At 44.6% G+C, this 24,508-nt stretch overlaps 1 protein-coding gene across 10 annotated transcripts in view; it reads right to left on the reverse strand.

Annotated features, from left to right (window-relative positions):
- Positions 1-3,018: 3,018 nt before the first annotated feature.
- Positions 3,019-24,508, reverse strand: part of mef2aa (myocyte enhancer factor 2aa) — a 187,747-nt gene continuing 166,257 nt past the window's right edge. For 5 of the 10 annotated variants that reach the window (XM_078427541.1, XM_078427542.1, XM_078427544.1 and 2 more), the window contains 6 exons: positions 20,057-20,212; positions 17,415-17,584; positions 15,965-15,988; positions 10,469-10,574; positions 9,768-9,894; positions 3,019-5,404 (listed from right to left, as the gene is read on the reverse strand). In XM_078427541.1, coding sequence (XP_078283667.1) covers positions 5,095-5,404; positions 9,768-9,894; positions 10,469-10,574; positions 15,965-15,988; positions 17,415-17,584; positions 20,057-20,212 — 893 coding nt within the window. In that variant the 3' untranslated portion in view covers positions 3,019-5,094. The remainder of the gene's footprint in view (positions 5,405-9,767; positions 9,895-10,468; positions 10,575-15,964; positions 15,989-17,414; positions 17,585-20,056; positions 20,213-24,508) is intronic. The other 5 variants (XM_078427547.1, XM_078427548.1, XM_078427551.1 and 2 more) reach the window with 3 other exon arrangements.

The following is a 24,508-nucleotide window of genomic DNA, read 5'->3' on the forward strand; positions in this document are numbered from 1 at the left end:
TTGCAGGTTAACTTAAAGTCTCATCAACATTTGTTTCAACGATGGCAACAAAGTCCAGCTTGTGCTGCCAACAGGCTTAAAATTTAAACCGTGAACAGCTTCTGTGATTTCTACAAGTAACAAACAATTACCAAATACATCAGTTTTCTTAAAAAAGCCATTTTAAATATTTTTCGCAAAGCAGTGTCTTGCACACAGGGCACAGGGTAGAAAGACTGTGCAAAAGAAGAAAAAAAAAACATTTTTATTCCCTTTCTCTTTGCATACTTTGTTTAGTTTTTCATAAACGGTGTCCAGAGACGGAGAAGTTTGAGTTTGAGTTTACTGTCTCTTGTGTGCACATGGACATCACCCTCATACATAACGTGATTGCATTGGGACCGCCTCACCCTGCACGATACCATGCAAGGCATCTTACCATCTTTGCAATTGAGATTTGTTTAAAAAAAAACTTTTTGAGGGGAAACAGGATCTGGATGTTAAAGATCAATTAATTTGTGACTAATGAAAAAGTGCTCCTTTTACCAATACCTCATATTAGGCAGCTGATTTTAACGTAGCCTTTAAAAAAATTCTTGTGAATTTAAGCCCATGGGATCATGATACCAGTGACATATTTGAGAAGGTAGATAAACGTTATTTAGAATTAACCCTGAGAGTTACTGCCACAGTATTGGGAAACATGACATAAATGTGACATCCAAATTAAAATGTCATGGATGACAACTCCTGGCGTTATTGAATTTTCTCTTCCTGTCAGGAGTTGTGTATTCAGCAAACATTTAAAGCAGCTGCCTTGTGAACTTAACGTGTTCCCTCCCTCCATTTCACAGACTACATTTACGAGTCAGTGGATATTTGCACTCCTTATTCGTATTGATGGTAGGGAATTATTTGCAGTTGTACATCGTTCCTGGTTTAGGAATTGACAACAAATTGCTTCCAATGCTAAATGCCAACATGTTTTTACCTTCTCCTGCACCTCAAGTAGAATCCACCTCAGAAGTACAAGGTTGCCCTTTTCCATCTGGAAATCTGTCTACTCTAGTTTGGTTTCGAGATACAGCAAGGAAACAGGTCCTTCAGCCCACCCAGTCCACGCCGACTAGCGATCCCTGCGCATTAACACTAACCTACACACACTGGGGACAATTTTACAATTATACCAAGCCAATTAACCTACAAACCTGTACGTCTTTGGAGATTTGGGACTTTGGAATTTATTCTTTACCTTTAACTAGAAAGTCTACAAGGTCCAAAGGCAAGAGGTATTGCCAAATGTCTATTGCATCTACCAGCTCTAATCTATGTGTTTCGATAAGGGAGTTGAAGACTTTGCTCCAAACGTAAACTATTCAGCATTTGGACAAAATAAAAGGTGAATCTAGGAATCTCAAGGATTAGGAATAACGGAGAGGGTAGCCAGTTATGCACACCCTAATTTTCATGCAAAATTGGTTCTGTTAGATCGCAAATGTCATTATTTTATGTTCTCTCGATAATTTATTGGTAAATTATTTCACAAGCTGACACTTAGTTACAGTGCAACAGAAAGCTGCAACGTGCTATGATAATATGATAATAGCTTGAAGTATTCTGTGGTGGTGTGTGGAGTGATGGCAGTGCCGAGCACATTACAATTCTGCACACTTTCCATCAAATATATTGTCCATCGGCGTTGTGGGTGTAGCAGAGTGCTTTGGCAAAGATTATCTGCTAGTATAAGTATTTAAGTACAGGATTTTCTGTCATTCAGGTGAGCCCTTACCATTAGGCAGTCCATTAACCGTTACATTACAAAGGAGGTCTTATTCCAAACTCTTCAGATTGCTATGGAGGCTGCAAAATGTCATTGCCTGGGTACTGTGAAGGAAAAAGATGCATCTGTAAAACTATTTCTGTCTTAAATTATAGTCAACCTGAACTCGTGAGGATTGCTTATCGCCGACATAAAAATCACCAACAATCAGCAAAACAGTTCCTTCGTTAAAAAAGTGTTTGCCTCTGACTACAGTTGATGTCCACAAAGTTGGACATTTACTGGAGAATAAAAAGGTAAAAATGAATCCACCACTTAAGGCATTTTGCACACAAGGTTGACACAGTAAATATGAAACAAACTTCTTACCAAATGTACAGAAAAAAGTTTCATTTACATGCATAATTCAAGAGAGCAATATCATTTCCCCCCGTTCTGCAGAGTACGCAACTCAGCTGCTACTCTGCCACATAAAAGTGGTCTGTTCAGCAGTGAACAAGCAAATCATAAACTTCCCATCATTTCTGTAGCATTAGCCTTATTTTGTCAATCTGAACACAATTTTCAACAAATTAAATATGTGGAAACAAAGGGAACACATGAATGTGAAGAAAAAAAAACCCCCATACTGATTTGAGTGTGTTAAATGTTAATTCTATAGGCGGTGCATGCAATGTACAGACACTTGTTAAAATCAGTCGAATATATACATTAGACAAAGCAATGAAACAATATTTTGAATACATCCAAAGATTTTATATTCTATCATTATCTAAACGTAGAAAGGTCAGACTCCTACACTCCTAAAAAAAAAATCAAAGGAGGTATATTCTGCCCATATTTATTGTTAATAGAACCAAACAGCAGTAATGATCATATCATGAGTACATTTTGGAAGAACACAAGTCATACAAAACAACGCTTGTAACTCCAGCTTAAGCAGAATGGATAACAATGGCTTAAACCTCCCGAGCCAGTTAGGTTGGGTTACTCCAGCACTTTGTGTCTATCTGAGGTTACACACATCGTGTTTCCCTCTCAGCAAGGAATGGGACCAGGGTTGCCAACTTCCTCCCTCCCAAAATAAGGGACAAAGGGTGACGTCACCGCCCCGCGCCCCGCGTGACCTCACCCGGCCAACGGCCATCTGCTCCCGCTCCACCAATGGCGGCCGCCATTGGTGGAGCAGGAGCAGGTGGCCGCTGGCTGGGTGAGGTCACGCGGGGCGGTGACGTCACCCTTTGTCCCGTATTTGGGAGGAAGGAAGTTGGCAACCCTACTAATACGGGACAAGGGGGGGTTCCCGTACGGGACAAACAAATTCAGCCCAAAATACGGGACGTCCCGGCTATTGCGGGACGGTCGGCGACCCTAAATTGGCCCCACCGTGAACTGAGGGGCGCATCCAATTGCAGACATTCTGCCATTATTTTCTGGTTGCGTGGATGTTGAGCTACACAAGGTTGTCAAAGTCAAACTGCTTATTACATTGAAAGGGGTGATTATTACTCCTAAGCAGAACGCCTCTTGACTTTGATGGGTGGAAAGCAGATGGTTGATGGAACCCATTGACAAAGCAGATGTGTGCCAATGGAGTTTTTGTTTTAATTTTTGTTTTACATTATCACAATCACCGAGTTACTTCATGTGTGTACTGGACAAAGTACATGAACGGAATTGGTTCCCTTTGGTGCAATCAACGGTGACTCTGGTGGGAGTCAGCCGTGTTCCAGGGAGGGTTCGAACCTTATTCTATTTCTACATGTGTGCACGGCCTTTCCCCCCTTTGATTGTCAAATCTCCTATTGCACGCGTCACTAAACAATCCTTTATTTTAAATATATAAAAGACCTTTTGCACTTATTACTCTCAAAAGGTACTCACCCGCACTACTCTCCTGCAGGTCTTTTAAAAAACTTTTTAATGAACCACATCTGTGAGTGAATTATCACAAAAGGCAGCTTATATCAGAAAAAGTATAATTGAACAAAGCAGCGATCTTCCATCCACAACAGTCTACAATATAAGGAACTTGTATTCAAGTTTGTGCATGACAAATATAACATCAGGATTGAGGATCTGCTCCGTGTACGTATAGTAAAGCATTACCATACAGCACAACCCACAATTATTGTACACATTCACTGCTATAGAGGAAAATAAAACTCTTACTACTTTCTGCAAATGTCATATATAATTAAAACCCAAGGAAGTACAGCATATTAAACAAAATAGTAAATGCCAGTGGATGATCTACACATAAGGATCTTGCCTTGTCAAACTGGAGATAATCCACAAAAATATACTTTGATCTGGTGAACGTACAATACATTGTACACCAAAGGTGATATATTTAGGATGCTATTTACACAAACATTTGGCTCAAATTCTCTTTACATATAAGGTTAGCAAGTGTTCACGGCTTTTAAGGTTTAGCCTGCATTTTAAAAAAGCAAATCCAAGCCAAGGTAACAAGATAAACCATATCTAGAGAGTGTCATCATGCAACTTTGGCATATATAAATAATTTCATAGCTGAATGTGTTTAAAATTATACAGTTCTATATAATCAATAATAAGTCAGGGTATTATGCTTTCTTTTAATAAAAATATATCTAAGTGATCTGGAATCTAATTTGGATTTCAGAAAACAACATAAAAGAACTTTAACCAAATTCCAATTTTAACTTAATATATTAAGTTTCTCTTAATGCTATATTTTTTCACTTACAGTCTCGTCATTTCTCATGCGGGTACTTTTAATGCATGTCTCCAATGTACTTACTAAATTGCTTTGCCACTTCTACAACCCGTTTTTGCACATGCAGAAAGAACTGCTCACCTCAGTCCTAGACACGGTCGGTGCAAGTTTAACACACTCCTTCACGAGGCGGAGATCCATGCCAGCTTCAATATCATAGATTTATTTTATGTACAATATTGCTCTCTTTTTTTGTCTCTTTCTACAGCTTCATTGATACTAAGCAGAAAATTGAACTAGCCACACCATTTTTATACACACATACAGGACACTGTCTGAATCGACAACCAACCTCCTTGTTTCTGCAAGCTTGATAGGGTTGAATATAATTATTATTTTTTGCAAACCAGTATAAGATAACAGCTAATACAAATAAGTGCCTGACTGGGACAGTGACTACAATTTAAATGTGGAACACCTGCAAATAGACAATTAATTTGCACTGTAGAGTACCTGATTAACTTATACATTTTCCACGTCCTTGTCTTAGATATGTAAGGACAGTTCTCTTGTAACAAAAGAGATTACTACAAAAAACAAAAAGAGGGGCCGCAGCGTAAAAGGGGGGCTGGCTCTATGTCACCCAGGTGTCCATCCGCATGCGCTTGACAGACGGGCTTTCCCGGTCGTCTGCCGTCGGCCGCGGGAGCCCGAGGGGCGAGTGGAAGTCTCCCCGCAGCTCGTCCCGGTCGCTGCCGTCGTAGCTGCTGCTGGAGCTGCTCAGGCTGTCTACGGGCGAGCGGCCCGTGTCGTGCCGCGTGTGCTGCACGAAGCCCGACGGGGTCATCCTGTCGCGGGGCGGGGAGATGGGCTCCGACTTGATGTTGATGTTCTGGCTGGTGTTGACCGATAGGTTGGAACCCTGAAGCGATTGGCTGTTAACTCTGCAGAGAGCGGCAAAAGGCAAATCATAAATAATCAGTACGTTCAGATAAAAACGATTAGTGATAATGCAATAGTCAAGTAAGTTCATAAGTGATCGGAGCAGATTTAGGCCAATCGGCCCATCAAGTCTACTCTGCCATTCAATCATGGCTGATCTATCTTTCCCTTTCAACCTGCCTTCTCCCCGTAACCCCTGACACCCGTACTAATCAAGAATCTATCCATCTCTGCCTTAAAAATATCCATTGACTTGGCCTCCACCACCTTCTGCAGCAATGAATTCCACAGATTCACCACCCTCTGACTACAGAAATTCCTCCTTATCTCCTTCCTAAAGGAAGGTCCTATGAGCATAGTTCACATTTAGTGGTCAGTGTAGCTTCTCTAGACTGGGATCAGAATCATGCTTGCTATTCAACCTCAGGAATGCTGCACTTATTACAGGGTGACCCAATGGCATTAGCTGATAAAGCTGTTGTCTCACAGCGGAGAATTCACTCCAGTCTAGGGGTGCCAACTATCTCACTCCCAAATACGGGACAAGGTGACGTCACCGCCCCACACCCCACGTGACCTCACCCAGCCAGCGTCCATGTGCTCCCGCTCCACTAATGGCGGCCGCCCGGGCCGGGAGGCGGGTTGCTACACAACCTCCGTAAGGCGAACACACTCCGTTAGCCTACACTGTCCCGGCCGACAGCGGCCCGCGGGCCTAATACGGGACAAGGGCGGTCCCTTACGGGACAAACCGATTTAGCCCAAAATACGGGATGTCCCAGCTAATACGGGACAGTTGGCAACCCTAGTCCAGTCCTTGGGTACCGTTTGAGTGGATTTTGCACGCTCTGCCTGTGACTGCGTGGCTTTCCTCCAGTTTCCTTACACTTAAAGTTAAAGCGTGGAAAGAGGTCTTTCGGCTCGCCAAGTCCGTGCTGACCAGCGATCACTCCGTACACAAGCGTTATCCAACGCACTAGGGACAACTTATAAATTACCGAAAACCAATTAGCCTACAAGCCTGCACGTCTTTGGAGAGCAGGAGGAGAAAACTCTCGTGGTCACGGGGAGAACATACAAACTCCATACAGACAGCACCGGTAGTCAGGATTGAACCCGGGTCTCTGATGCTGTGAGGTAGCAACTTTACAACCTCCGTTCTCATCCAGTTACACACTAGGGACAATTTATGGAAGTCCATTAACCTGCGGGATGTGGGAGGAAAATGTGTACAGCCGGAGGAACCTGCAAACTCCATGTAGACAGCACCCGAGGTCAGGATTGAACCCGGGTCCCTGCACTGTCAGGGGCTGCGGCTTTACCAGCTACGCCACCGTGCCGCAGTGTGTGTGGGTATCGTTATGCTCTTACTAAACCTTTAGCCTGGAATTCAATGCAAGGGATTGGATTTCAGCAATGTTTCTCTGAGAAAGGTAAAGGACATGAAGAAGACTTATGACCGACATTCACCTGCAACTTTCATCCCCAGAGTAGTGAAATGACTCTGGCCACCGAGTCTGATGTTGCTGTAAATTTAGTTTAGTTTAGAGATATAGAGCCCTCTGCCCTCCAATGATCCCCGCACATCAACACTATCCTACGCACACCAGGGACAATTTACATTTATACCCAGCCAATTAACCTACAAACCTGTACATCTTTGGAGTGTGGGAGGAAACTGAAGTTCTCGGAGAAAATCCACACAGGTCACGGGGAGAACGTACAAACTCCGTACAGACGGCACCCGTAGTCGGGATCGAACCCGGGTCTCCGGCGCTGCAAGCGCCGTAAGGCAACCACTCTACCGCTGTGCCACCGTGCCGCCCAATTTAATGCATCTAAGGGTATTCTCCACAGACTCGTAAATACGTCTGACTGAACACAGTGCCTCAGCAAACCTCTCTGCATGAAACACGGAATGAAAAATCACTCAGACTCCCACAAATGCCAAGAACCAAATTAGTCTAAACGAGGCTGCGATGCAAATCAATCAGCCCTCTGACCTCTCAATGGGCACTTTCAGAAGCACACCTTTTATTCTGCGTAAGTAAATGCAAATAGTCATTACATTTATTGTGCGATGCCAAAACTTTCAAGTATTCAGTCAGAAAATAACTTAAAGTTGCTCCTGCAAAAAGGCTCACGTGAAAACTGTTTAAAAAAATCTGTCACTGTGACTTCAATGGCTAGAGAATCTCTTCACTAAATGTCCAATGCGAACATTGCTAAGTTTCAAAGCATTCATTTTGATCATTTATTTTAGTCCATCATTCATGCTTCTTGCAATATTCCCTGTGCTTGATACTTTCGATACTCTAGTCTTTGATTTGATATTTCTTCGACCTTCTTTGTTCACATCAGGCTGTTGTCTTTTATCCCTTGATCTCTCTGCCTAATTGGGATTAATTTCTGCTGTGTGATATGAACTAGTTATTTAAATACCTGCCATTGATCTATCCTTAAGCCTTATTCCCCAGGCCAGTCCAGACAACTCCACTTTCACCACAAAAATAGGCACGAAATTTAGTTTAGTTTAATTTAGAGATACCGTTCGGAAACAGGCTCTTCGGCCCACCGAGTCCACACCGACCAGCGTTCCCCACACACTAACACTATCCTCCACACACTAGGGACAACTTTTACATTTACCGAGCCAATTAACCTACAAACCTGTACGTTTATGGAGTGTAGGAGGAAACTGAAGATCTCAGAGAAAACCCACGCAGGTCACGGGGAGAACGTACAAACTCCGTACAGATGGTCGGGATCGAACCCGGGTCTCCGGTGCTGCAAGCGCTGTAAGGCAGCAACTCTACCGCTGCGCCACCGTGTCACCCTGAATTGCTGGAGTAGCTCTACATTCACACCTTTGCAACTCCCCGTATTTAAGTTGAGGACATTGCCTGAAGCCAACAGTATTCTCAAACCTTATCCTTCCATATCCTGAGGTTCCCTCTCCCCTGACTCTGTCCGGAAAAGGGTCTCAACCCAAAAAGTCAGCCATTCCTTCACTCCACAGATTCTGCATGTCCTGCTGAGTTACTCCAGCATTTTGTGTCTGTATTCGGTGTAAATCAGCAACTGCAGTTCCTCCCTACATTGTATTTCCACAGAAATCAGGGCTGGTGTGTAGGGAAAAATATTGAAGGTAGACAGAAAATGCTGGAGTATCTCAGCGGGTCAGGCAGCATCTCGGGAGAGACGGAACGGGTGACGTTTCGGGTCGAGACCCTTCTTCCTTTCGCAGTGGAGCGGCAAAATGTTTAGGAAAAAAAACTGCAGTTTTTCGTTTAAATCGAAGGTAGACACAAAATGCTGGAGTAACTCAGTGGGTCAGGCAGCATCTCTGGAGAGAAGAAATGGGTGACGTTTTGGGTCGAGACCCAAAGTAGCACCCATTCCTTCTCTCCCGAGATGCTGCCTGGCCCGCTAAGTTACTCCAGCATTTTGTGTCTACCTTCAGCATCAGGACTGGGTTCCCCCCTGCACCCTCCATTGTCCACTCTTTCTATTTTAAGCCAAAACTACCTCGATGAAGCAGGAAGGAAACCAGCCATTTTTCCCCCTACATCTGTTGGCCAAATGTATAGAATCCTTCCACCTTTGGATTGGTGAAGGTTAGCTAACATATCGCAAACCAGGAACCAACCTGGCACTGTCTGGATCAGTGCCACACAACGTCTTCAAAGATCGTAAGTCATTAAAAGGACATTTGCTGGTGCCTTCACAGTTTAGATTTACGTTACTCATGGCTAACCTTTTCGGTCGCTCAATGAGTATTTGTGAGAGTGAGAGTGATTTTTCATGCCATTTAGGGCAGATAACTTATTCGTTCGATGAAGGGTCTCGACCCGAAACGTCAATTATTCCCTCTTCTCCAGAAATGCTGTTGGACCTGCTGAGTTACTCCAGCGTTTTGTGTCTGAAACTCCCACGCCCCCTCTCCCCCACCTCCCACACAAACAAAATGCTGGCATAACTCAGTGGGTTAGGCAGCATCTCTGGAGAAAATAAGTCAATAAAAACTCAGTCCGAAGAAACGTCACCCATTCCTTCTCTCCAGAGCTGCTGCCTGTCCTGTTGAGTTACTCCAGCTTTTTGTGTCTATCTATCTATCTTCGGTTTAAATGGGCGTCTGCATTTTCTTCCTACACTTGTTATTTCTTGGCTGGGGCCCCTGTGTTCAGTCAGATGTATTTATGAATCTGTGGAGAAAGTGTTTACATGCATTTACAGCAACATCAGACTTGGTGGTCAGAATAGTTTTGCCTCTCTGGAGATGAAAGATGCAGGCGGATGTCGGCTGCTTCCCACAGGAGTCTTGTTCATGAACTTTCCCTTTCCCTGGGTGAGGTAATGACTTACATGAGGGAGCTGAGTGCTGCTTGTCCAAGCTGATGCTGCTGCCAGGCCGACATGGGCCCTAATGACAGCGTCCCTGGTGAGTTGAATCCTGGTAGTGCTGATAAATCAGCGCTGGTCAGTGAATAATCTGGAAGGTCAAATGAGGGAGGGGGAGGGAAAGAAGAAACATTTCCATTTAGATTTACATGGTTCAGATATTCATCATCTGCAGTTTTTCTCCTCCCATTTATTTTGCAAGCTACTCTAACGTTTATTAACTGTGTTAGAGTCATAGACTTACAGCCTGCAAATAGTCCCTTCGGCCCGACTTGCCCACGCTGGCCAACATGTCCCATTTATACTAGTCCCACCTGCCTGCGTTTGGCCCATATCCCTCTAAACCTGTCCAAACCATGTACCTGTCTAAACATTGCGATAATGATGTGAAATTGATTTTGGTAATCTGACTCATGTTGCACTAAGTCAGCGAAAATCCCAAATCAAATCATACCTTCATTAGTATCATGACTCAGTACCACATACATAGTACCTGTGAGGAGGGCAATAGGCAATATAACCAAAAATCTATTCCCACAGCTAGATTATATATTCAGAATTTAAGTTTAATGTTAGTTCTCACAGGTTGGGTAAGTAAAAGACCAATTTTCCAATGAACCGTGTTTTCCGCACAGATAACAATAAGGGCGAATGCAATTGATTACCATTGTTGTATGTGGAGTACAACAGCCCATGTGATGGTAGACTCGGAGTGGTAACAGACACAATAGGAGTTGCCAGGGCCTGTGTTGATTGTGCATTGCTTATCCTCTGTACAGTTCACAAATAAAAGATGAAGATAATTAGCATAAGCATTTATACAAAATCTCGGTTTAGTTTAGTTTGGTGATACAGCGCGTAAACAGGCCCTTCGGCCCACCGAGTCCGCGCCAACCTGCGATTCCTGCACTCTAACACTATCCTACACACACTGGGGACGATTTCAGTTACACCAAGCTGATTAGCCTACAAACCTGTACGTCTGTGGAGTGTGGGAGAAAACCGGATGAAACCCACACAGGTCATGGGGAGAACGTACAGACAAGCTTCGCCACCGTGCCGCCCTACCTAGACAATTCAAGGAGAAAGATACTGCTTGTGGTTAACGATGGAGCGGCTTGGTGGCACAGCGGTAGAGTTGCTGCCTTACAGCGCCAGAGACCTGGGTTCGATGCTGACTACAGGTGCTGTGTATACGGAATTTGTACGTTCTCCCCGTGACCAGCATGGGTTTTCTCCGGGATCTCTAGTTTCCTCCCACACTCCAACGACGTGCCGGTGTGTAGGTTAATTGGCTTCAGTAAAGATTGTAAATTGGCCCAAGTGTGTGTAGGATAGTGTGAGTCTACAGGGAACACTGGTTAGTGCGGACTCATTGGGCTCATGTTTCTGTGCTGCATCTCTAAACTAAATAGGTCACGGAAATAATAAATCAAAGACTAGAGTTTCTGAATGTGTGGCACAGCACATGGACTGTTGAAAAATAATTTATTTCCATTCTGTACAGTTTTAAAATGTGAAATATAAACTTCATTGATATGTTTAATTCACAGGGATGGTTGATTTTACTTCGAACGTGAGAGCCCAATTTATAACCATATAACCATATAACAACTACAGCACGGAAACAGGCCCGTTCGGCCCTACCAGTCCATGCCGACCACTCTCTCTGACCTAGTCTAATCTACCTGCTCTCAGACCATAACCCTCTAATCCCTTCTTATCCATATACCTATCCAATTTACTCTTAAATAATAAAATCGAGCCTGCCTCCACCACTTCCACCGGAAGCCCATTCCATACAGCCACTACCCTCTGAGTAAAGAAGTTACCCCTCATGTTACCCCTAAACTTTTGTCCCTCAATTCTGAAGTTATGTCCCCTTGTTGGAATCTTCCCCACTCTCAAAGGGAAAAGCCTACCCACGTCAACTCTGTCCGTCCCTCTTAAAATTTTAAAAACCTCTATCAAGTCCCCCCTCAACCTTCTACGCTCCAAAGAATAAAGACCCAACCTGTTCAACCTCTCTCTGTAGCTTAAGTGCTGAAACCCAGGCAACATTCTAGTAAATCTCCTCTGTACCCTCTCCATTTTGTCGACATCCTTTCTATAATTTGGCGACCAGAACTGCACACCATACTCCAGATTCGGCCTCACCAATGCCCTGTACAATTTTAACATTACATCCCAACTTCTATATTCGATGCTCTGATTTATAAAGGCAAGCATACCAAACGCCTTCTTCACCACCCTATCCACATGAGATTCCACCTTCAGGGAACAATGCAGTTATTCCCAGATCCTTCTGTTCCACTGCATTCCTCAATTCCCTACCATTTACCCTGAACGTCCTATTTTGATTTGTCCTACCAAAATGCAGCACCTCACACTTATCAGCATTAAACTCCATCTGCCATCTTTCAGCCCACCCTTCCAAAAGGCCCAAGTCTCTCTGTAGACTTTGAAACTCTACTTCATTATTAACTACACCACCTATCTTAGTATCATCTGCATATTTACTAATCCAATTTGCCACACCATCATCCAGATCATTAATGTAAATGACAAACAACAGTGGACCCAACACAGATCCTTGGGGTACTCCACTAGACACTGGCCTCCAACCTGACATACAATTGTCAACCATTACCCTCTGGTATCTCCCATTCAGCCATTGTTGAATCCATCTTTAATATTTTGCACAATGCAGCTGTTTTTCTTATATCGCTAAAAGCAGGCCAGAATTACAGTAATTAACATACAAGACTGAGATTTATTCATTATGTAAAATGATGTGTGCTAGAGCCATCTGCTGTCGAGTTGAAAAATGCATTGGAGGAAAAACTGTGGCTTTAGTGTTCTAATGTTTTGTTTCATCCACTTGGTGAAGGAATTCAATGAGAAGTCCTTCAGTTCTGCTTAGGTATACAATGCGATTTAACAGGTACTAAAACAGGCAGAGCACTTAGGAGCTTGAAAGGAACATTGCCAACATTTGCCTGATAATTCAGCTCATTGATGTCTGCTAGTTCTCCGAACAGACCACCAGATGGAGTGATTTGGAAATGGAAAGTACAGGGAAAGGTCAGAAGAAGTTTCTCGACCCGAAACGTCACCCATTCCTTCTCTCCAGAAATGCTGCCTGTCCCGCTGAGTTGCTCCAGCATTTTGTGTCTACAGTCAGACATCTTTGATGGCATCACCTGCGTTGTCCAGCGCTACATTCACTTTCACACAGCGACCCTAATGGTGGATACATATCTAAAGCTGGACGATACAGGATCATCAGGATGTACAGTAGCAGAGCAGGGAGAAGAGATCTTGGAGCAAAGGGCAAACTGCTGGAGGAACACCAGCAAAACGCAGTGCTGGAGAAACTCAACAGGTCAGGCATCATCTGGGGAGGGGAAGGACAAGCAAACCGCGTTTCGGGTCGGGACCCTTCTTTAGACTTTTTACAGAAGGGGGGGGAGGGGTGAAAGGTGGGAAAGAAAAATGTGGGCGGGACAAAGCCTAGCAAGTGATAGGTGGATGCAGGTGAGGGGGGTAGTTAGATAGATCAAGTAGGGTTGCCAACTGTCCCGTATTAGCCGGGACATCCCGTATTTTGGGCTAAATTGGTTTGTCCCGTACGGAACCGCCCTTGTCCCGTATTAGGCCCAGGGGGCGCTGTTGGCCTGCGGACGCTGTAGGTCCGGACAATGTAAGTCCGGGGGCCCGAGCGCCGCCTATCGGCCCGGGTGGCCGCCATTACACGTGGATACTGGCTGGGTGAGGTCACGCGGGGCGGTGGCGTCACCTTGTCCTTTATTTGGGAGTGAGATAGTTGGCACCCCTAAGATCAAGTGACAGACTAAAGGGTATCAGATAAGAAGAGGAGTGAAAGGCAAAACAGGAGGGGAAGGGTATAGTTGGAAGGGGACAGGTGGGAGGGGAAAGAAGGGGGATCTCTCGAAGAACTGAACGTAGTGAACAGCATCTGTGGGGAGGGGGTTTGGGGCGGGGAGGGATTGTCAACATTTTGTGTCAAGATACCAAATCAGAGTTGTGCACAATATTCCTCTATTCTGGATTAAATAGATTTTCAACAGGACTACATTTCAGTGGATTGCGTGAACATTTTTCTAACTTTAGTTTTCTCTACCAAATTTGCAGATGACACAAAGCTGGGGGGCAGTGTGAACTGTGTGGAAGATGCCATGAGGTTGCAGGCTGACTTGGACAGGTTGTGTGAGTGGGCGGATGCATGGCAGATGCAGTTTAATGTGGATAAGTGTGAGGTTATCAACTTTGGTGGTAAGAATAGGAAGGCAGATTATTATCTGAATGGTGTCAAGTTAGGAAAAGGAGTGAACTTTTCCCCTGTTGGGACTCTGGATAGCTATAATCTGGTATGACATTACGTCTGGATAGGAGGTGAACTTTCATGCATTATGTCAAAGCAGGTTACATCACATCTGGAAAGTAATCAAATCTTTCTGTTGCTTCATAACAAGAGGAGTTGAGTATAGGAGCAAAGAGGTCCTTCTACAGTTGTACAGGGCCCTAGTGAGACCGCACCTGGAGTACTGTGTGCAGTTTTGATCTCCAAATTTGAGAAAGGATATTCTTGCTATTGAGGGCGTGCAGCGTAGGTTTACTAGGTTAATTCCCGGAATGGCGGGACTGTCGTATGTTGAAAGACTGGAGCGACTAGGCCTATATACACTGGAATTTAGAAGGAGGAGAGGGGATCTTATTGAAACATATAAGATTATTAAGGGGTTGGACACGTTCGAGGCAGGAAACATGTTCCCAATGTTGGGGGAGTCCAGAACCAGGGGCCACAGTTTAAGAATAAGGGGTAGGCCATTTAGAACAGAGATGAGGAAAAACGTTTTCAGTCAGAGAGTTGTAAATCTGTGGAATTCTCTGTGGAAGGCAGTAGAGGCCTTCTCTGAATGCTTTCAAGGGAGAGCTAGATAGAGCTCTTAAGGATAGCGGAGTCAGGGGGTATGGGGAGAAGGCAGGAACGGGGTATTGATTGAGAATGATCAGCCATGATCACATTGAATGGTGGCGCTGGCTCGAAGGGCCGAATGGCCTACTCCTGCACTTATTGTCTATTGTCTAAATGATTGGTGTGAACAGGTCAAGTACCCAACAGAGGGGAATGAGGGGTGAACTGGGGAGTGGAGGGTAGAGGAAGGAAGATAGTCTATTCAGATGATAATACATAGGTTTTGAAACAACAGTGATAGAAAATACCTCTTGTAAGTACTGGTGAAAGAAATGCACATTCAAAAATAAACATTTAAGTAAAATACCAACAAATATGTCAAAGTTGTTGGTTATTAAGCACATACTTCTCTACAACATGCATTAGCTTATTAATTCTAGACAAAATATCTTTAGATTTTTTAAAAACCACCAACATCGCAAAAGCATGCAGAAAAGTCACAATATACAGTGTGGAGTTATGATACCCATTTTAACAAAGCACTGGAATGGGGCTAAATGGTCTCGAAGACCTCAGAGAAAACCTACGCAGGTCATGGGGAGATTTTACAAACTCCGTACAGACAGGCACCCGTGGTCAGGATTGAACCCGGGTCTCTGGAGCTGTGAGGCAGTAGCTCTATTGATGCACCACCCAATTAATTAAATTGCTGATTCTAACCAAACTGTTGGGACTCTGGATAGCTGTAATCTGGTATGACATTACTACTGGATAGGAGGTGAACTTTCCAGCATTATGTCAAAGCAGGTTACATCACATCTGGAAAGTAATCAAATCTTTCTGTCGCTCCGTCAGGTTAGTGAAAGTCATTTATACATTGGGAGTTGAGTGGGGGTGTGGGGTGTGATGGGAGCTGATTATTATTGCAGGGGTTCTCCAGTGTTTGAGAGTCTGGAAGAGGGCAGGACAATCTGATTTGAAGATTTCATGCTTTTCTAAATGAGCAGCAACTTCCTAACATTGCGTGGAATTTTTTTTAAACAACTAAAATACAAGCTTGGTCGCACTCCCTCAAAAGGAAAGTACTGGTCCGTCCAAACACAAGGCATGCAATGCTACTATAGGTAAATCTCGGTTATCTTCTGAAAGTAAGGATTAGTTCAAGCTTCTTTTCACACCTTTTAGAAGCACACACAGTATTCCAAGCTAGGTTCAGACTTACCATATCCAACTCATCCTCCTCTGACTGCAGAAAGCAGACACAAAATAAACACACTCTGTTACTAGGTGGAAACGATCCTGAAACTACTCAGAACTGCTAGACATAAATACACACGTTAAATGTCTCCTTAACTCTATGCTTCCATTCTGAACTGAATAATGGTTATATTGAAAGTAAACAATGGCATTGAGGCAGGGTAAATCCTTCAGGTTCTCATTGTACAAACACGATTGTCAAATCCCCATTTTTTTTCTTTTTCTATTTCATTAGTTTCCTCCAACAGCTTCTTCGTCTGTCAGACTTTAGACCTTAGAGATACAGTGCTGAAACAGGCCCTTGGCCCACCAAGTCCAAGCCAACCGGCGATCACTCCGTACACTAGCGCTGGGGACAATTTACAATTTTACCAAAGACAATTAACCTGCAAACCTGCATGTGTTTGGGGTGTGGGAGGAAACCGGAGCACCCGGAGAAAGCCCACATGATCACAGGGAGAACGTACAATCTCCGTACAGACAGCAACTGTGGTCAGGATCGAACCCGGGTCTCTGGCGTTGTAAGGCAGCAACTCTAGCGCTGCGCCACCGTGCCGCCCTGGGTCACTTCTGTCCAATACACTCGTAGTGACATTCTCACACGAGTTTGCAGGCGGCAAATTTGACCCGCTGATCGGCCGCGGAAGTCCTGATGAGGTCGAGATCTGGCCTCGGGGCCACATTTTCGGGGGAACTACTGAGGGGGGTCTCAAGTGCCCTCTCGTAATTTTGTCCGGATTAAAGGAGGTGCCAGACAACTAGCTGCCGGAAAACTCGGAGGTGGATCTGTATATATAAGAGCGGACTTTTTACTATATCAATCCATGTAACATTGATTTTGTTCATATTTTGAGTAATTTTTAAACAGGATACTTTTATCTTCCCATAATCATTCCTGCTAGTGGACGATATGCATGTTCCTGTGCTGAGCTGTTCTGAACACACCAGGACAACACATTGTTCATGTTCAGAAGTGATAGGAGCGGAATTAGGCCATTCGGCCCATCAACTCAACTCCGACATTCAATCATGGCTGATCTGTCTTTCACTCTCAACCCCATTCTTCTGCCGTCTCCCCATAACCCCTGGCACCCATACTAATCAAGAATCTATCTATCTCTGCCTTAAAAATATCCATTAATTTGGCCTCCACAGCCTTCTGTGGCAATGAATTCCACAGATTCACCACCCTCTGACTAAAGAGGTTCCTCCTCATCTCCTTCCTAAAGGAGCGTCCTTTAATTCTGAGGCTATGACCTCTGGCCCTAGACTCTCCACATCCACTCTATCCAGTGCTACTTTCTGTAGAGTCCCTGCTAACAGTGTCTATCATTGTTGACCAAAACAGAGTTAAGTACACACAGTCAAGCCCCCATTGATCTAGTCCAGGCTGCATTGTTACATAAAGGACTCACCAGAGGTGGCATCATGCCCTTGCTGGACGGTGGGATCACCACTCGAAGGTCAGGCTTGCGATTGTTCATCCCGATGTTGCCACCAGGAGGGGGTGGAGACTTTGTGGGCATGACTTTTCCGGTGGAACACAGCAGCCCAGGAGAGGCCCGGGAGTTAACAAAACCATTTCCTGAAATCAAATCGGAAGAATTGTTAAAAAATGCATTGGCAAATTTGTTTCTAATGACATTTGCAACCCAGTTTGTCAATTGGTCTAATTCATTGCATCCGTCACAAGTTCACATGTCATAGGACTAGAATTAGGCCATTCGACCCATCGAGTCTACTCTGCCATTCAATCAATAGACAATAGACAATAGGTGCAGCAGGAGGCCATTCGGCCCTTCGAGTCAGCACCGCCATTCAATGTGATCATGGCTGATCATTCTCAATCAGTACCCCGTTCCTGCCTTCTCCCCATGCCCCCTGACTCCGCTATCCTTAAGAGCTCTATCTAGCTCTCTCTTGAATGCATTCAGAGAATTGGCCTCCACTGCCTTCTGAGGCAGAGAATTCCACAGATTCACAACTCTCTGACTGAATTTTTTTTTACTCATCTCAGTTCTAAATGGCCTACCCCTTATTCTTAAACTGTGGCCCCTTGTTCTGGATTCCCCCAACATTGGGAACATGTTTCCTGCCTCTAACTTGTTCAACCCCTTCAATAATCTTATACGTTTCGATAAGATCTCCTCTCATCCTTCTAAATTCCAGTGTATACAAGCCTAGTCGCTCCAGTCTTTCAACATATGATAGTCCCGCCATTCCGGGAATTAACCTAGTAAACCTACGCTGCACGCCCTCAATAGCAAGAATATCCTTCCTCAAATTTGGAGACCAAAACTGCACACAGTACTCCAGGTGCGGTGTCACTAGGGCCCTGTACAACTGCAGAAGGACCTCTTTGCTCCTAAACTCAACTCCCCTTGTTATGAAGGCCAACATTCCATTGGCTTTCTTCACTGCCTAATTCGTTGCATCCGTCACGTTCACATGTTATAGGAGTAGAATTAGGCCATTCGGCCCATCGAGTCTACTCTGCCATTCAATCATGGCTGATCTCTGCCTCCTGATCCCATTTTCCTGCCTTCTCCCCATAACCCTTGACACCCGTTCTAAACAATAATCTGTCTATCTCTTCACGCTACAACAAGGGTCTCCTTGTTACAGACAGTGGGCCAAGTTAAGACTCTACATTTTTAATGACTTTGAACTTGAAGGATACAAGTTGGTGCTGGAAACACCACGACTGTTGTGTACTGCCTCAGTGTAACCTGCTATCGTTACACTCTGGTACTTAAGTACGATCATGCCTATGTATATTAAGATTTTTACAGAACTGTATTTCCACACAAGGAATTTCACTGTCCCTAGGAACATGTGACAATAAAGTACCATTGAACCATTTATCCCATTGTTTTAATTTTGAGGTAAAGCATAGAAATGGGTCCTTGGGGGCCACTGAGTTCACGCCGAACAATGATCACCCTTCCACACGAGTTCCACGTCACCCCACTTTTCCATCACTCCCTGCACACCAGGGGCAATTTACAGAGAGGCCAATTAATCTACAAACCCACACACCTTTGGGATGTGGGCAGAAACCGGAACACCCGGAGGAAACCCAGGGAGAATGTGCAAATTCCAAACAGACAGCACCAGAGGTCAGGATGAAACATGGATCTCTGGCGCTGTGAGGTACCAGCTGTGCCACTGTGCCGCCATTAACTATCGCACACACTATTCAACGCCACAATTGAGATAAAACAAGTTCCAAGTCGATTGGAGCATTGCATTTCACATCAACAATGCAGCATAAACTGATACAAGGTCCTTGTAAGTAATTTTACATTGCATGAGTTCCAGTGAATGCGATGCCTTCAAATAGATTATTTCTAAAGTTAAGCTAATGAACTAAATAAAACAAATGGATTAATTGTGATGGAACAGATTGCCAAACATAAATAGAAATGTGTTCAAGATTCTATGAGACCTCTGTTGCACTGATTTTTTAATTTACGTTAAGTGCCACTGTTGATATTAATCTGCACTTGCCAGGACTTAAAAAAAAAAAAGCAATAATTGTTTCTTATCGATTGATTAAGAAACAAATAATAAAGTAAATTTAAGGTGCCGCGGTTTAACTTTGTTAGTTTTGGAAGCAGATGAGAGGGGCAAAATCTAAAGGAGATGTGCGGGCCATGTTATTTTCACATAGAGAGTAGTGGAACACGCTGCCTGGGGTGATGGTGGAGATAGATACAATGATGGCACTTCAGAGACTTTTGAATAGACGCATAGAAATGCTGGGGATGGAAGGGCATGGATCACCTGCAAGCAGAGGAGAGTAATTTATCTTGTTTATGTTTATGTTTAGAGATACTGTGCGGAAACAGGCCCTTCGGCCCATCGAGTCCGCCCCGACCAGCAATTCCCGCACATTAACACTATCCTGCACACACTGGGGACAATTTACATTTTTACCAAGCCAATTAACCTACAAACCTGTACGTCTTTTTTGGAGTGTGGGCGTCAACTGAAGATCGCGGAGAAAACTCACGCGGTCAGGGGGGAAAACTTACAAACTCTGTACAAACAGCACCTGTGGTCGGGATCGAACCCGGGTCTCTGGCGCTGTGAGGCAGCAACTCTACCGCTGCACCACCTTGCCGCATCGTGTTGGGCACGGACGGTGTGGGCCAAAGGGCCTGGACATGTGCTGTACTGCTCCATGTTCCAGCTTCATGTAATAACCTTCCTGTGCAAAAAAACTAAAGTCAGCTAGTAAAGAAGGAAACTAAAGTTTTAATTATGATGAGATTATAACTGAGGTATTTATTCACAAATTGCTGGAGTAACTCTGCAGGTCAGGCAGCATCTCGGGAGAGAAGGAATGGGTGACGTTTCTGAAGAAGGGTCTCGACCCGAAACGTCACCCATTCCTTCTCTCCCGAGATGCTGCCTGACCTGCTGAGTTACTCCAGCATTTTGTGAATAAATACCTTCGATTTGTACCAGCATCTGCAGTTATTTTCTTATACAGATTATAACTGAGAATGAGCTGCAACTCGAGCAGAGATAATTATCTCGTGAATTATTCATTGAACATGATAAAAAAATAAACACAGATGTACCACTATGAATCATCAATGATTTTTACAGCAAGCATGTTTTTAAACGAGCTTGTCCTCAGAGTCCTTGATGACTCTCAGAAGAAACGTTTGGACCAGTGGAAATGGAAAGGAAGGATTTAGCAGGCTCTGGACCAAATAGGACTAGTCTAGTATGGACAAGGTGGGCTGAAGGGCCTGTTTCCGTGCCATGATTCTGAGACTGCAGTGGAAATTCTTGGGCAGGCATTACACCATTACCAATACTTATGTTTCATCCGGATTTAATTTTAAACGAGAGCTGGAATAAAATCCAGGTAAAAAATAGCAGTGAATAGGTTTCATGGCCAGCAGATTTGGGAACTATTCAAAGATACTTTACTGCCACATGTCTCGAGGTACAGTGAAATACTTTGCTTTTGCATACAATGCACAAAGTACACAATGAGTTGTCACGTTTCTGGTGCCGACAAAGTTACAAAAGTACAGATTAGAGTCGTGACAGCACTCATTAGAGTCTAACGCCATCTGCTAGGACGGGCCAGAGGGTGGCATGACCAGAAAGTTGGCACCACGATGGTGCTGGAGGTAGAGGAGTGAACTGGCGATCATTGGGAGTTAGGATCAAAACATAAAATGCAAGACCAACACAGCAAGTCAGGCAGCATCTGTGGAAGGAATGGATGGGCACTATTTCAGGTCAGGACCCTCCTTCAGAAGCATCCAAAGAAGATACCCCACCTGAAACATTACCTGTTCATTCCCACCACAGATGCTGCCTGACCCGCTGGGTTCCTCCAGCACCTTTGTGTTTTGCTCTTGAGTCCAGCATCTGCAGTTCCTTGTGTCTCCACAAGGAATTAGGAAATGGGTCAGGCCTGTTTCAAGAGTTGACCACCAGATAGTGCAGGTGGTACCATTACAATATCAGGAAGGGTTTGGAGCAAGAGGGCAGTAACAGGTACCTGAGAATCACGTGAACCTCAGCAAACAGGCAGCTGGCTGCTTTAGTGAATGGCAGATGGCATTCTGTGGCCAATGGTCTTCACATGACACATGGCACAGAAGTCAACGGAGATACAGGAAAAAGATTTAGCCCTTTCAAGATTCATTAATTAGGTTGTTGGCCAGTCAAACAATTTTCAATACATCATGAATAAAACAGCAATCAGGAACATCAAACCAATTAGTAGAACACTTATTGATCTTTTTGTAGCTGGTGATCTGAGGGATGGGAGTGTATTTTCTCTGGCTGGTTAGTTTTATTATTCACTGTTCGCCCCATAATTCTTCTACTTTGCCAGCAGAGCATTTACCTCTGTTAATGGATCGTGGAAATTAAAGGTTTATATCCAGACACCTCAGCAATATCTTGTGCGGCCTTCCTACTGAAATGCCACTTGTTTCCGTCAGAGAGCACAGTGGAACATCATCGTATTAGAACAACTGCAGATGCTGGTTTAAATCGAAGGTAGGCACAAAATGGTGGAGTAGCTCAGCGGGTCAGGCAGCATCTCGGGAGAGAAGGGATGGGTGACGTTTCGGGTCGAGATCCTTCTTCAGACAGGGCGGCCGCCGTTGGTGGAGCGGGAGCACGTGGCCGCTGGCTGGGTGAGATCACGTGGGGCGCGGGGCGGTGACGTCACCTTGTCCCGTATTTGGGAGTGAGGAAGTTGGCAACCCTAACTACAGGTGCCCTTGGGTAGAATGTGATGGAGGAACTGTGGTAACAGAGGGGAAATGATTGATGTTTTCATCACGGAGGTTACTAAAAATATACTATTCTCCAAGTAAGCAACTGGATAAGTTGATCAAGTGACACGCCCTGTTCAAACAATGTCAATAGTTCACTTCTCGGGTTTCTGTTGTCGATCTCACTGCAGACATTTCTTCTATCAGCACGCTTTGAAACCAGGCGCAAGATCCGGCTGTAATTGGAAGTCGGGCTATGAGGCAGTAGCATCCCTCTCTCGTGAAAACACCAAGATAAATGGTAACTTAAGAGTCATAGAGTCTTACAGTGTGGAAACAGGCCCTTCGGCCTAACTTGCCCACACCGGCCAACATGTCCCACCTGCCTGCAAATGGCCCATATATCCCTCCAAACCTGTCCTATCCATGTACCTGTCTACTCTGTTTCTTAAATGTTGCAATGGTACCTGCCTCAACTACTTCCTCCAGTAGCTCGTTCCATACACCCACCACCCTCTGCGTGAAAAAGTTACCCCCTCAAGTTCCTGTTAATTCTTTCCTCCCTCACCATAAACCTATGTCCTCTACTTCTCAATTCCCCTACTCTGGGCAACTACGGGTGCTGTCTGTACGGAGTTTGTACGTTCTCCCCATGACCTGCGTGGGTTTTCTCCGAGATCTTCCGTTTCCTCCCACACTCCAAAGACGTACAGGTTTGTAGGTTAATTGGCTGGGCAAATGTAAAAATTGTCCCTAGTGGGTGTAGGATAGTGTTAATGTGCGGGGGTCGCTGGGTGGCGCGGACCCGGTGGGCCGAAGGGCCTGTTTCTGTGCTGTATCTCTAAATCTAAAAAAAAATCTAAAATCTACTCTGGGCAAGACTCTGCGCGTCTACCCGGTCTATTCCTCTCATGGTTTTGTACACCTCTATGAGATCACCTTTCCTCCACCTGCACTCCAAAGAAGAGTCTCATAGCCTGCTCAACCTCTCTCTGTAGCTCAGGCCCTCGAGTCCTGGCAACATCCTCATAAATCGACTCTGAGCACGAGCATGGACTTTATAGGAATTGTACGTTCTTCAGTGTACGAAGATATCTAAATATTTAAAAATATGGCGACTGTACATTTGTCGGCTGTTCAAAAGAATTGAACTGTGTTGTGCTTTCTTAAAGAACCAGTGAATCCATTGGATTACTACCCCCCTCCCCCCCCCAAAAAAGGTCAAAGATTAGAGGGCATAGCTTTAAGGTGGAGGTGGGGCAGAGTTTAAGGGAGAAGCACAGGGTATTCATTTTACACACACACACAGGGAGGTGCCTCGAATAGTGAAAGGCTTGGATGGAGTGGATGTGGAGAGGATGTTTCCACCAGTGGGAGAGTCTAGGCCACAGCCTCAGAAGTAAAGGATGTTCCTTTGGAAAGGAGATGAGGAGGAATTTCTTTAGTCAGAGGGTGGTGAATCTGAGGAATTCATTGCCACAGAAGGAGGCCAAGTTAATGGATATTTTTAAGGCAGAAATAGATTGATTCTTGATTAGTACGGGTGTCAGGGGTTATGGGAAGAAGGCAGGAGAATGGTGTTGAGAGGGAAAGATAGATCAGCCCCGATTGAATGGCAGAGTAGACTTGATGGGCCGAATGGCCTAATTCTGTTCCTATCACTTATGAACGTATGCACTGCCAGGGTAGTGGTGGAGGCAGATATGATAGTGGCATTTAAGGGGCTAATAGATAGGTACACGGCTGTGCAGGGAATGGGGGGATATGGATCATGTGCAGGCAGAGGGGATTAGTTTAATGTGTAGGAAGAAGCTGCAGATAGATGCTGGTTTAAACCGAAGATAGACACTAAGTCTGAAGAAGGGTCTCGACCCGAAACACCACACCCATTCCTTCTCTCCAGAGATGCTGCCTGCCCCGCTGAGTTACTTCAGCTTTTTGTGTCTATCTTCGGAGATTAATTTAACTTGGCATCTTGTTAGGCACTAGTTTAACTTGGCATTGATTTAGATTTTTTAATTTTAGATTTATAGATACAGCGCGGAAACAGGCCCTTCGGCCCACCGGGTCCGCGCCGCCCAGCGATCCCCGCACACTAACACTATCCTACACCCACTAGGGACAATTTTTACATTTGCCCAGCCAATTAACCTACATACCTGTACGTCTTTGGAGTGTGGGAGGAAACCGAAGATCTCGGAGAAAACCCACGCGGGTCACGGGGAGAACGTACAAACTACCGTAGTCAGGAT

The sequence above is a fragment of the Rhinoraja longicauda genome, chromosome 33 (assembly GCF_053455715.1).
Source record: "Rhinoraja longicauda isolate Sanriku21f chromosome 33, sRhiLon1.1, whole genome shotgun sequence".
Taxonomy (NCBI): Eukaryota; Metazoa; Chordata; class Chondrichthyes; order Rajiformes; family Arhynchobatidae; genus Rhinoraja; species Rhinoraja longicauda.